General features: G+C 45.5%; 1 protein-coding gene across 1 annotated transcript; it reads right to left on the minus strand.

Moving 5' to 3' along the window:
- Nucleotides 1-94: 94 nt before the first annotated feature.
- Nucleotides 95-12,177, minus strand: sh3bp5a (SH3-domain binding protein 5a (BTK-associated)). The gene is made up of 9 exons (XM_027030908.2): nucleotides 11,798-12,177; nucleotides 10,565-10,627; nucleotides 8,683-8,811; nucleotides 3,250-3,414; nucleotides 2,872-3,002; nucleotides 2,085-2,127; nucleotides 1,550-1,766; nucleotides 833-1,144; nucleotides 95-738 (listed from the first exon to the last, which is right to left on the minus strand). Exons 1-9 carry the CDS (start codon nucleotides 11,876-11,878, stop codon nucleotides 701-703), a joined length of 1,179 nt encoding a protein of 392 aa, XP_026886709.2. The 5' UTR covers nucleotides 11,879-12,177; the 3' UTR covers nucleotides 95-700.
- Nucleotides 12,178-14,733: the final 2,556 nt, after the last annotated feature.

Genomic DNA, 14,733 nt, shown 5'->3' on the forward strand with positions numbered 1-14,733 from the left:
TTGATCAGGCCACAGCCAACATACTGATCTAATTGCATCCTCATGGGTGTATGAACATGCGAGAGAGCAAAGACTGAGAAAGCATGACACTTGGTGTGGCAATTGGCATGAGCCTGTGTTTATTACATCAATGAACAATAATGGTAACAAACACTGAATATAAATATAGAGCTCTTCACTACTTTAGTTCAGAGTATAACATTCAAGATTAAATTCCATAGGAGAACATTTGGACAGTACTATACACCACAGCAGCTACATATAAAAAACAAAACGAGCTTATATGTTAATACTGCAAAGGTCAGCAAATTGGAGTAACAGTGTGGCAATGTATGTAGTTCAGGAAGACATGGGCATTTGATCTGTGCTCGACAGCACCAGGTACACGTGCAGTCGCATGCAGACCGATGTCTACATACCCACTTCCCACCACTGTCTCTGTAAGTGTCTCTGGGTTCGTTTTCAGAGCCGCTGCTTTCCCCACTCGGTGAAACGTGGAGTCTCTCCGTACGTGCGAGTCTGGAAGCACGGGGGTGTGCGCGAGTGCCAGGGGCTGATCGGGTCCTTCGGTTTAGACGGAGTGGAGCAGCAGGACTGGTGTCAGGATGTGGGCCACAGGGGTGAGGGCGTCGTCCTCTGTCTCGCTGTCGACCACGTGCTGGAGCGACAGGCAGCTCACGCCGCCCTCCAGGGCTCCCTGCTACGTAGTGTTCTCTGGCTTCCCTTCTGCCCTTTCGCCTAAGTGCGGACATGTGCGGAGTGGCAGTTAAAGACCAAGCTGCACTGCAACTGTCGCAGAGAAGTTAGTGACATGTCGGAGGGCGGCGATCACCTCTCTCCCGCTCGCACTCAGGCGAGGACGCACCGCTGCACTCGCGGCGAGGGCCCAGGGTGGCTGAGGCGAGGTCCAAACACTCCAGCGAGTCTGGGCTGGGTAGCTCCGGGTCACTGGGGCGGGGCGAGGGGGTGGTGGAGGAGGACGACGACGATGACAACAAAGGGTAGGGAGAAGACGGCGTGGCAAGGTAGGGGCGGGGCAGGTTCACAGGGGTGGAGTTGGAGCTCAGGCTGCAGGTGGACTGCGTCTCCGGGTCCTCTTCTGACGTCACGCCATTACAACTCTCCTCGAAGGTCTCGGACATCACTACGACACACACACACACACACACACACACACACACACACACACACACACACATCAGAGCCTATACATGTCTTCAGGCTTAATTTTATGCAGATATGTTTGAATACTGATTCAGGTAGAAGCAAACACTATTCAGCAAACGGCCTACCCTTGGGCCCCATCATCAGCTCCAGAGAAATGAGTCTTTTCCAGTGCGTGAGAACTCCTTGCTTCCCCGGTTTAACAAATGTGTGGGTGTGAAAGAATATGTTGCACTCCAAGTGGCTTATTTTTGTTCATCTTCTGATAAAATACGCTGCTTGTTTGCACCGCTGGAAAACGTCATGAAGCCGGGGGGGGGGGGGGGGGGGGACTTCTGACGAACCCACTAACAGCAAACAGAAACTCACGTAATATGCCACTCACCGGATATGCCGTCCGACTCCGTTTTGAAGTTTGCGATGTCGCCGTCCATCATGTCCCTCTCTGCACCCACACCACAGACGCGGGGCCCCATGGCGGTGAGGCGGCGGCGGGTGTGGATCTCGTCGGAGATGGCCTCCAGGGTGCACAGGGCGGAGCGGTAATCCGCCTTGGCCTGCGTCAGCTTTGCCTGACACTCGTCCACGCGCCTCTTGAGTTGCTGCGGGACAGAGGAGGAGCAGAAACGGACGATGATCCGGAACATTCTGCATGCGTACAGGCTAATCAGTTACTCATATGTACTGAATAATGAACTTAGTTAGCGACACACAAATTTTCTTTCCTCAATTTTTCCTGTTTTTGATGGCCTGTAACGCTACCCGTCACTGGATCGTTGGACTCAATCATTGGACTGGAAGGAGGCCAAAGATCAACTTCTTAAACTTTAGGCTTTTACTGTTTGATTATTAAACCTTAAATAACAAAACCCAAACATGACAAAAATGGAAGGAGAAGAGAAAGGGAAACCCTGACCTACCTCAAGCTGAAGGTAATACTTGGCCTTTAATTCAAAATATGGCCTGTAGGAGGAGAAAGAGAGAGAGAGAGAGAGAGAGAGAGAGAGGAGCATGAGCCGATAGTAACCACAGGCGGGGTGGAAGAGGGATCATCACGGCAACGGAAAAGCTCTGCGAGAACAACCCTGAGCCGTCCCATCGCCGATTTGCGGAAGAAGGATAGCAGGAGAAGGCACATCTGGAGGCCATCAGCCAGGGTCTGGTGGGCCAACGCAGCTCAGCATAGCCCGGCCCAGCTCTGACCCAGAGAGGCCCGTGGGGAGGCAGGGAGGACTTGCAGTGAAAACACTTTCAAGCAGTTCCCGCAGTCTACCACACAACCACTGCCAAGGGCAGGGTTTAGAGCAAGATAGAGAAGAGGTTTGGAGCTCAGAGCCTGAACAGAGCATTTTACGTTCAAAATGGGCGTGAGAAAAACAGGATCAGTAGTCAAGCTGAAATTTATCCAGCTTTGACGTCAAGGCTATATATTGTGACTGCATGAAACCAAATGGTACTTGAAATCATTGAGATTTAATTATTTTTGTGTTTTTGAGATGTAGGTCAGAGCACTTGCCCCAGGACGCTACACCCTCAGGCTCCTACGATCCATTTTAATGTCATCTGGAAATGTCATCTTTTCATCTGGAAAGCATAGTTGGACTATCATGGTGTCTCATCTAAACCTCACTGAACAAAAGGAGTGGGGGGGTTGTGTTTGGGTTGTGTGTTGGGTTGTATATATATATTTTTATTTTTTTTACAAACCGTGACTTATTGACTGTGCGTTTGAGTTTCTTCTCCAGCTGTCGCACGTGATTGACGGCTGCCGTGTACCTGGCCGCCGTCTCCTTGTGCTCTAGTTCGCTGTGGGTCCTGCTCTGCTCTGCCTCCATCACCTGCAAGAGCCAACGAGATCCCTTAAGCCGTAGAATGAGGGCCCACATTCGTTGGTGCAAATGTTTGGGGCATTTACGTTTTTGCATGTTTTCATGATGATCTGCTCTATAAAATGTAGCTCTAGCTGATCACGCTCATTCGGTGTCTGTCACGTTACAAAATTGTTAAAAGTATTTTTTAATTTTACAACAACTGGTGGTTTATGGAGGGTGTCCTGATCCATCTCCATGCTGTTCGTAGCCTCACCCTCTGGGTGGCGTGGTTGAGCATCTCCTGCCAGGCCGAGTCAAACTGCCGGCTGTCCTCCTCCAAAAGCCGTTCCTCAGCCAGGGCGATGGTCTCCTTGGCCGCACGTAGGATCTCTATGGCCCTCTGGAACTCTTGTGTGGCTCTCTGAGCTTCAACCTGGGCCTGTGAGAGAGTGCGAGTGTGTGTGTCAGGGAAACAAACCACGTGCATGCAAACCTCTGATCACCACCTTAAATTCCAGTTCATGGAATTTTAGGAATTAAATTTCTTTGCCTTCAAAAACCACCCCCCAAATGTATCATGAGTCACCCCCCAGGGCTTCCCCTGCCTGCCCTCAGGAGACGCCGGCTCTTAGTGAAAAGGAAATCCATTAACCTGGTTATGGAGCAGGGAGTTTTTCACCCAATTTCTTTTCTGCATCCTTCTGAGGTCAGGGCAGAAAGCACCGTCTTCCTGAAGATGGTACAGGACACTTAAACTATTTTGACCTGACCGTTTTGACAAGCCGTCATAAAGTGATGTGGGCGAGGGGCATCCAGTCACGACTCCCGTGCTGACGACGCGAGATCCCCAACACAAAAACAGGGAAATTCCAACAAAGAGGCCATTTTTCCTGCAGATCTGTCATGTGTTAGGGTGGGCTTAGCACGACACCAATGTCTCAGACCCTTCTACGGGCATGCACGCACACACACGCACTCTACTGGACACTGAGCTTTGTTACTTTCAGTCTAAATGTCTTGAGCAGAGGCGTTGTAGAATAATGGTGACCTTCATCTTTCCAGAACAATACATACTACAAGCCTGTGTCTCACTGCAGTTTGCTTAAAATGGCTGCAGCAATCAGTGTCACACTGCCTCATTGTGTGTACATGTGAGCAAGCATGTGAGGCAGCGATAGCATTAACACAAGAGGCTAGGGCTTCCGGTTGCAGCGTTAGCCCTCAGAGCTGTTTTGAGAGCATCTGCCTCCTCCGGAAGGTATCGGAACGGCAAGACCATGTGACACACGGGTCTCTGTAGCCCAGGCCTGAAGCCGAATACCGCTTACTTCAGCTGTTCCACTGACTGCAGTGATTCCCCCCCCCCCTTAAGCAACACCCAGGGTATCTGATAAGTTTCGCACCATTTACAGTATCAGCAACTGCCACCCAGGAAGTAACCAGGATCATATCTGATGTGCATTTACCCAGTGTCTTCTGAACCACGTTAAGCATGTACACCGTTAACACCAGCGGATGACGCGCGCAGGGGTCCGTTCTTGACGCGAGGGCCCCCGAGGTCATTGCCAACCAATCACAGTCAAGGAGCAGCCTGAGAAAGACGGTCACATGGACCGACCCTTCCCCTTTGCTGCCCCACCCCACCCACCACAGGGTCAGCCTGGGAAACTGCAGGTTCAGTAAGGTGCAGGGCCTGCTCTTGGTAGCTCCTCACACACACAGGCCTGACGTATATTATATGAGAACTGCTGGCTCTGCACTGGAATAACGCTCATCATTTCCCCCCCACACACACACACGCACACAGAGAGGAAGGGGCCAGACCCCTCCCCTTAACAGCACAACCGAGACGCACAGTTCTCCCCTACCCACCACATCCATGGAAAAGTGCTTCAGCAGCAATCACATCTTTCACTAATTTCATATGAAGTCTTTTACAACATTATAGTAACAGGACTCCATGCAGTTACAGATGGAGTGCGTTTACTGAAACAGTCTTCTGGTCGCTCTGAGCATAGCTGGGCACTGCCCCTCCCTTATAACCTATGAAGGCCATTCATAGACATGAACCTCTGTGTGCTACTGTTATACCCATAACCATGGTGATGAGGTCTTAAAAAAAAAAAAAAAAAAAAAAAAAAAACATACAATGACGTGTCGTCCACCCGGCAAGGAAGGGCTCTCGGCACTCAGATGATTTTTCAGAAGCCGCTCACAGCCCCTCCACCCCCACTTCTGGAAGACACGATTGTCGATAATTTACCTGCGACAGACCTCAGAAGCGCCCACGCACTGCGCCCAGGCCGCATGAGGCTGATTCAGGCTCAAAGCCTCAGGCAGGAAGTGGCAACTTCTGCGGCGTCGTTTCTAGTGTACTGACGTGGCGGGTGGGGACAGACACACCTCCCCCCCCCCCCCGAAAGTCCACATGCCAGGATCTGAACACACTGAGCAGTCAATGATCTCATTTTGCAAGGCTTTATATGGCTTATGGGTCCTCTGTTGACAAATTCCAATTAAAAAAAAAAAGGTTGGCAAATGAAGCAACTAAGAGGTATTTTTATAAAGTCATCATCATTACGATCGTATCATCATCATCAGTAAGCACACTAATGATGAATCATAACGACTCCGTGACCACAAGCTATAGGCCTCTACATTTATAGTAAATACCGCCCTTCACCTTTACCCAGCATTCCTTGCACCCTCCTCAGGGAGGGGCCATGCATTTCACACAAGCAGCGATGCAGGCGCTTACCGCGGATGCAAACGCTGGGGGGGGGGGAGCATGCTTTCGTCCCCAGGATGGAGGAGGTTGGAGGGGGCATGGTGGGTCTGTGAAGTGTAATGACAGCTGTCAGGAGGTGTGTGCGTGAACCTGGCTAACAGCAGCATATAGGCAAAGCTGCCCATGTGTTGGGCCGCAGCAGAGTGGAAAGTGAAACATGTGACCTATTTTCTAAAAAACGCAGAGCTTTTACTTTCCCAGTCAATGAGGAAAGAACGGCTTTGCATTATCAGATGGTTAACTGCTCAAGCACACACACCCACCGAGTTTAGCAGTAAGCAGCATGTCCCATAACATGTATACAGATTTCACATGCCACGCAATCATAAACACCAGTCACATTACTGCCTGGCCGGAGAGGCAGGCCAGTTTGTACTGTGCCCCAGGACACAGATGCGTGAAACTGGGTTAAATAAAGACTTATGGTATCCCAGTCGGGGGGAGCTCCTGTCCACGTGATCACTTGTGGCTCACCAAACAGTTTGAGTTGAGAGGTTTTTTGACACAGTTTTGAGGAATTCTAAGGAAGCTCATTTCTTTTCCGCTTCCCATTTCTCTCACCTCATTCCTCAACTCTTTTATCCATCATTCCTGTCTATCCATGAGACAGTTTACAGTCAGCTGGCATCACTCCTTCAGTTTCTCAAGGTGTTTCTGAATAGAGGGCTGTCCAGGCTGTACTGCAGCTATTATGATTGGCTGAACAGAGGCCACTAGGCAGAGACGGAGACAGGCAGATGTCTGTCCGCGTACGCGAACACGTGATTGAGGGGGTCAGGACACTGTAGTCACATGAGTCTAACAGAACACACACAGCTTATTAGTTTATCAATTAACAGATAAACACATGGATTTCCTTAAGTGTACAAGAGAGTTCAAACTAGCTGTCAATCTTTTACTTCAGACAAGATACTTCACACCCAAGTAATCCTAGCACAATTAGATTTTCTTTAACAAAACTACAAATCCAGGCTAGATTTTCAGACATACAGAAAGTGTATTCTGAAAAGTTGATTTGCTATTGGTTTTCGCAAGTTGATTTGAAGGAAAATCTTACACTCTTATTTTGTTCTACAATAATTATGCACATAACTACACATGACAGAGAGAAATATTTGTAAGTATGCAATCTGAATACTCATTACAAACTGTCTGTTCACTTGTGTGTGGACTTGATAGCCCTGTATTAAGATGAATTAGTTTGCAACACTGCTCTCCTGTGGCGTCAGCTGCAGCTACCCGAACATGCTCTCCTGACCTCTTTTTTCATAGAAGCGGAAAAAATCGCACATGGCAGTTAAGGTCACATGAAATCTCAAGGACTGCTACTGTTTGCATGGTCGTTTTTTCCACTAGTGTTAGCCTATGTCTAATTGCCCTCATTTTAAAAATGAAGATAAAGGTACTCCATTCTGCTGCCTCACCTTTGGGGTGACCCCGACAGTTGGTTTCGTTTTCAAAATAGACTCTGCGTGACAAACGTGCGTATCCGCCGAACTTAACCACGCGACCTGACAGCTCGCGGACAAAAAAGAAATAAATTTTAAAAAAGCACTAAGCGCAGCCTCTCAGCGCGTGCCTGCGGCAGCACCCACGCACCACATCTGTAGCGATATCTACAGGCCTCATTCATAAACCATAGTTTCTTAATTAGCCTTTTAGCTATTGTGGATAAGGACTGCAATACAACGCGAATATACATTATATAAATACTGCGATACAAACAAAAGAACCGGCATTTGCGGCTCACCACAGGACGACATCTAAGACTAACAGTAAATCCAGGCTTTCGCGAGAGAGGCGTTAATTAGCGCGAGCTCTTCTCTATATATAGCATTGGCAGCATGCAAACGCACGTGACATGACGCAAGAGGCTGAGACGAAAAGATAACTGGCGCGTGCGGAGAAGGGCCGTAATCTTGGACAGCCGCAAAGGCCCCTCCGATCTTAGCGCGCGTTTCTGCTACCAAATTGTACTCGTTTAGCGAGTCTTGGCTCGATATGCAGGCAGCAGCCTCATCCATTGCTGAGCAGCTTACGCTAGAAGGAGGGAAGTGACGGGAGTGTTCTCAGGATGTAAAGTAAAAGGAGAACAAAGCTTGTGTGATCCTAAGTAACCTTATCGGCTACGCTTATATTGCCACAAATACAGCGCCTTCACTGTACATTTTGTCATTTTCTTATTGGGACAAAGTATTCTGATTATTTAAAGTATAATGTAATGGCCAGAGGAGGACGGGACCCCTTTTGAGTCTTGATTCCTCTCGAGGTTTCTTCCTCATGCTCTAAGGAGTTTTTCCTTGCCATCGTCACCCTTGCCTTGCTCACTGGGGGCTTGGACTCAGACATTTGTAAAGCTGCTTTGTGACAACTGTTGCAAAAAAGTGCAATATAAATAAATTTGACTTGATTTGGAACTACTGGTTCACATGTCATTTGCCTCAGAAAACAGCTTAACCTAAGCTGAATAGCTCTATGCTATAGGCACTAAAGTGGACTCCTTGTATTATAAAGCAACACGATTAGTCATCACACACCTGACAAAGCAAGTGCCTCTTCACACATTCTTAACAGCTTTTTTTTTGTTGTAATATGGTCTCTCGGTTGCCAAATGCCTAAGAGGCTCTTTCCTCTTCAAAGCCTGCTGTCCAATTGACCGGGACACTATGCCATCCACATAATTTATTTGTTGGAAAAGACCAGCGGAACGTTCAAAAATGTCTACCATCTACATTCAAGTACCTTGTACGACAACATCTCTGCTATACCCATTGCATTACATCATCTGCTCCAAGGGGATAAACAATCTTAAAATATATTCCCTTTCTAAGATGGATCTCCAAAAGCTATGGAAGAACTTTGGCTGGGTTGGCCAGACATAGTGAGAGGACCCTGGGCGGTGGGAGGAGTCAGCGTTACCTGTCGAGCTACTTTCCGTGCCTCCCAGTATGGCTTAGAGTCTTCCACTGCTTTGCCAATCTTCTTCACCTGCTCATCCAACTTGAGTGTGGCCTCCACCAGGACAGCACGGAACCTTTTCCTGGAGTCCTGACAACCAAAACGTGCGGTTAGCCAATGTTACTCAGGCATTGGACAAAACCGACGAGGCTTCTAAGTATCGCAGTGCTTGCAGAGCAGGTAGCCCATGCATAACAGAAACTGAAACCATTCAGTGTATTTATGATGTGCCACATTCAAATAAACTCTGAATGTTTTTAAGAATAAAGTGATCACTGACTTGAGTGATATTTATCCAAGGTTTGATTTTTAAATTGGGCACCTTGCAAATATGTATTAGCTCAGCACCAGCCTTACATAAGCACATGCTTGTTTTGACCACACCTTCCATAAGGCTGCAATAAAGCTGACTGTGAAATGGGGGGGGGGGGGAGAACTCAGGATAACTTTGGGCTGGAGACCCCCCCCCCCACTGAAGATGGAGAGAGAGTCATATGGGAAATGGGGATGAGGAGGGGTGCAAGATTCTTCACAAAAAAATAGGGAAGTTAAGTAGGGAGAAGTAAGGGTTATTCCATAACCCCATTTTGTGCTATGATGCGAAAGGGAGAAAACCAGTCCCTGATCAGTGCTTTTGCTGTGCAGTTTACTGCAGCAAGTACTGGATAGCTCAGCATACACATTTCTGCCTAGTCTGCATGGCTGCCTGTGGTGTGCAGTCAGGATTGCCATGCATCTCCATTATCCACACTGTTCTCTTCAGGCTTTTTTTTTGCTGAGGTGAAAGAGTGAAATGAGCCGTTCCTTGTGATTTGTGCCTCCCTGAAAAGCACTCGCAGCAGCTAACTCAATTCAACACTAATCAAGTTATCAAGGAGGATGCGTTCCACTCCTCTATGGACAGAAATAAAGCTCCTTCAGCAGAAAAGATCCAGTAAGGCAGTGTCTGCAAGGCTACGGGTTGGCCTCTGTTCACGCCAGCGCTGTAGGTCTTTGGGAACGAGTTGACTCTGGCTTGTGGCTCATGCTTGCACTTGAACGAGTCGTGGGTGTTCGCAGGCAGGAAGCTTCTTGCCAGGTTCTGCCTCGAAGTCCAGTATGGTGACACAGACATCCTCCCAGATGGCATCGCGCCAACCAACCAGATGTCAGAGTGACCCCTGGCTCTCTTGGATGGCTAAGGCGGGAGTCATTTGTGGTTGCAGAAAAACTACATTTCTTATATAACGTTTCCTCTGGCTCCACAACTACTAGCTCAGAGACCTTTCAGGAGTACATCAAAGCTTTATACTGTGCTCTCTACTACACAAATATGTCTAAGGAAAGTCCATGTCTAGACTCAACCATTTTAGATAAGGATCTAAGATCTTATTAGATAACAGACACCAGACTTTGTTTTTAGATCCAATTAAAACATGTCCTAAACCTAGTCACCACATATTTTACAAAACAATATATACAATTTATGAAAATGTGATTTATAATTTAATAAAGGTTTAGTTAAGAAGCAACTCATGTGTCAGATTCTCTTCTTGAGACTATGCTGTGGTTTTTGTACAGAAAGTATGACTGTAATGACAACACAGCAACGGATTCACACACACACACACACACACACACACACACACACACACACACACACACACACACCTTCCTCTGCTTGGCAACCACAAATCCAGAGGCTGTCAGTCATGCATGAGAAACTTTCTATTGGATGGTCTGGAGAAGGGGCAGGGTCGAGAGCTTTGAGAGGGGTCTTCCCTTCTGGAATTCTTGCCACTACTATTGCAGACAACAATGACAAGATAAGCAAAGCATGCAGTGGGGATGGCAGCAGACCCACCTCTAGATCCGATTCCCATCTGTTGATGTCGTCTGTAGATTGATTCAATTTCTCCAGTTCTCCCTGTTAATGAGATAGAGAAAGAAAGAGAAAGGGTGAATAAGACTAAGGGGAAGAGAATATCTTTCATAATATGAGCTTAGTAAGAACATCTGGAACTCATTCTGAAAGCAAACGTAGCCATTATCCTCAACCATGCCCGTTTCAACAACATCATAGCATTTTACATACTTTTCGCATTGTCCTTTTGTTTGGTTTAAAGGTACACAAGCACCATTTTGTAAAGGAATATAATTCTTAGCTGAGTGCCTGTATTGACACATCACAGTATACCTCATGCCAACTAAAACAAGATGTGGACATATGTAATTAGGGAACTCCTAAGGAGGAACACATGTTGAACAATCCTCCCAGTAAAATCAAGCAAAGCACACACATTGTAATCTTGCAGTCACCTTATATCAGCATATAAGGATCTGAACAAAATTAAGAGACCCATTCAAAATTTCATCTCTGCGTGTATGGCAGCCATTCCATTGCTGTCTGTTGAATTCCAACACAGGTACAACTCATTCTGCTTAGTGAGGTACTGATTACCTGGTAATTTAACAAGCATCGTGAACAAGCAACGTGAAAGACCGATGGAAAGCTTGCCAAGGAACATAAAAGTGATTGTCAATCAGGGTTGTTCCACCAAATATTGATTTCTGAACTTAAAACATGCCTTTGCATTGTTCGCGGTCTGAAAACACGACACCTTTTTATTTTGCAATTTTCTGCTGATAAATATTCTAAATTAAAAAAAAAATGATGGAATTCCGGAGACGTAGTTTATGGAATAAAACTAAAATGTTAATTTTATGTTAAATGTTTTAATTTTGTAGTGATCTCTACTGTACAAGGCATACAGCATATCGAAAACAAACCAAGAATGATAATGCTAACAAAGTAACTTGGGCCATTAAGAAACTCGCCATTAAAGAGCGCTTCTTAGATGGTGCAGGCGCCGACTTACAGCTCGTTCGTCCAAAACCACACACTGACTCTCTTACAACAGAGACTAAGGGAGAACCTGTTGAATTACGTATCTATGTTTATTCTAATTAATGACTCTGGATAGAAATACTTTTTAAAAGCCCATGGCGATCTGAGGCTGTAGGTAGAGCATACGATTTTCTGTGGCTACTGAATCGATCACTACAATTCTTTTAACGTTACAACAGGCTACTGTACCTGAATTCTTGGGTCAACTTCTTCGTCTTCTGGAGATTCGGTCTCACCATCAGACTTATTTCCCTTAACTGAATCGTCCATTTTACAGCCCAATATGTAACGGTCTCTTTTTTTTTTTGGCGAACAAAGCGAATTTTGTCTACGGAGACAAGTCAGTCAGACACGCTCCCCTAACTATATAGACTACGTCGTGTTCCCTTGGTTGAACCCATTGTAAACTCCTCAGAACGTGAACGGCTGACAAATAAAGTGTACGTTACAGGCTACAAGAAACATCTTCGCACGGACTACCCGAAGAACTATAGCCTCGTTGGTCCTAAATCGTCTCCCTATACCGTCGGAGGGAGGAGGGGCAGCAACGAGTGGAGAGACTTAGAGCTCGGCCGCCCCCTGTGGAAGGAGCCATCTTCACTCCGAAGACGCCTTTTATAGAAATGGGAGGGCGCAAAGGCTAGCGCGTCCATGCCCTGCATTGTGGAAAAAAAATAGCCTTTTACTTGACTTTACCCAAATGATAAATTGCCTATGCTCGCGGTATGATGCACTGACTTGGGAGACTTAAGATTAAAATAACGCAGTAATCACCACTACACGTGGACCTAAATATAAAAAGTAACTAAAATGGAAAGGTATTAATAAAATGCTAATTATTTTCTGCTCATTGCAATGACTTTATATAAGCAAATAATAACTAGCTAGCATGCCTCAACACAACGCCCAGTCACGTCAGAAGTAAAAGTTTTGAAGTCTGTTTCACCTTTCTCAGTACAGAAGGTTTTTGGGTAAAGGTTAACTAATTGATTATATGACATAATGTGGCAATGAATACATAACAGTAGAATGAAAACGAATAAAGGCAATCAAATGTGATATTACATTAAATTGTTTATTTCCATTATTTCTCCGAGGAACATGAATTAGCGGTGAAAGGAAAACTCACTTTCACCAAAGTCTAGGAGGGCGGAGTCCAGTTAATATTGATTGGCCAAGATTATTGCGCTCTAGCTCAACCGCGCCAGAGTTAAGCGAATTTTTGTATAAATTAATAAGAAAAAAAATTATTAGCAAAGCGCTCTTGGAACAATGCTGTTGGTGTCTTTGGTAGCCTTGTGGTCACTGCGAAAGAAATAGACATGATGGGTGTAACTGGTGCCATGTTACACTTAACATGTTTTAGGGAAGGTGTTCACCTTGCCTGGATTAGAGGGCTCCTTGTATTGTTGGTGTCATATGGTCCAAATAATATGCAGGGATAACTAGATAGCTAGGTTAGCTAACTAATAATGTTGCTTAGGTTAAGGTTAGGTTAGACAGCTAGCTAAATAGATCCAAATCTACTGCCAGTTGCACGAAAACTGGTTTATAGAATTGTTTTGTTCCATTGATCATATCGAATTAAATCAAGAATAAATATAAAGACCTGATGCGATTCTTTACGAAGCAAATGAACACCAACATGAAGAAAAAGTTACAGAGCACAAAGGCCTTGCGGATCTAAGTGAGCGAGCTATGTGGGACCACCTAAATTACCTTGAAAAGAAGTAACGTTAGAATTAGGAGCCATGATGGATATCTTGGGCAACTTATTCCAGGGCTCCCAGTGATTACCAATGGAACCTTTTTTCCCCACGGCAGCGTTTGCTCTTCGTACGGCTCGCTAAAGGCAGGTCTTTCCAAAATACTCAACCAATCAAGAACATGCTACATGTTGACGGGTGAAAGTCAGAATTTGAATTTCAAGGCTACTTCATCTGTCTGTAGCGTCATTGAAATATATAAATGAAGCAATCCAACATTTCAGTCTTTTTATTTATTGCCATATCAAGACAGTTTTAATTGGCTTGCACTGGCTTGTACCCAGTGTTATTTAAGCCAAGTATTTAGTATGAAGACACGTCTCAGCACTGTCACTGACAGTCTGTCAGTGTTTGTGAATTGTGTCCGAATGGGTAAAAGAGGCCCTGAACTTTCTATTTAAATTACTATGAAATTATTTTTTTCTTTTTTCTTTTTTTTTTCTTTTTCTTTTTGGCTGACAGTTTTATCCAAAGCGACTTACAGTTCAGACTTAACACAACTTGAGGGATAAGGGCCTTGGTCAGGGGCCCAACAATGGCAACCTGGCGGTGGTGGGGCTTCATCTGGCGCCAGGTACCTTAACGCTGAGCTACCACTGCCTACAACGTCCACTTGTAACCAGTGCTGAAGAACCACCTTGACCTAAATGATGCTGACCCTGTGCTCTGTTTGTTCACAGGAGTAGCTACTTCTGATGTTGGACTAACTAAATTGTGCTTTGGAAGAATTGTCATTTGTTTGTCTTATATAATGAGGGAAAATAACAATTTCTCCACAGAAGTAATTTTGCAAAGTTAAGCCCAAAGTACCAGGGAAGGAACAGGCAGTGGGAACCTTTTTTTGAGCTTCCAACAATAATCCTATGGAAAAATTGAACTAGCGTGATAGCTTGCTACGATGCCTGCCACTATTACAAATAATTATTGTATTGTTTTGGGTTTTTGTTGTTGTTGTTGTTGTTGTTGTTGTTGTTGTTGTGTGTGTGTGTGTGTGTGTGTGTGTGTGTGTGTGTGTGTGTGTGTGTGTGTGTGTGTGTGTGTGTGCGTGTGTGTTTGCAAGCGAACGTCAGTGTCTACATCTTCTTTGGAAAGGACCACAAAAGCCTAGACCTGCCAGGACAGATGGTTTGGTTAATATATCTCAAAATGGTTTCAAATAATTAGCGTTTTGTGAATAATCATGGTCTTCCTTTAGCCTTTATTCCTAAACCTTAAATTTCCAGCCAACACACTCTTAAAGCAACGAATGTCACTTTTGAGAACAGTGGTGTACGAATCTATTTAATAATAACCCATCAGAAAAGCAAAAAAAGGAAAAGCTATTGTCACCCTCTAGTGGTGTACTATAAGAACTACCGA

Source organism: Electrophorus electricus, chromosome 4, assembly GCF_013358815.1.
Source record: "Electrophorus electricus isolate fEleEle1 chromosome 4, fEleEle1.pri, whole genome shotgun sequence".
NCBI classification, from domain to species: Eukaryota; Metazoa; Chordata; class Actinopteri; order Gymnotiformes; family Gymnotidae; genus Electrophorus; species Electrophorus electricus.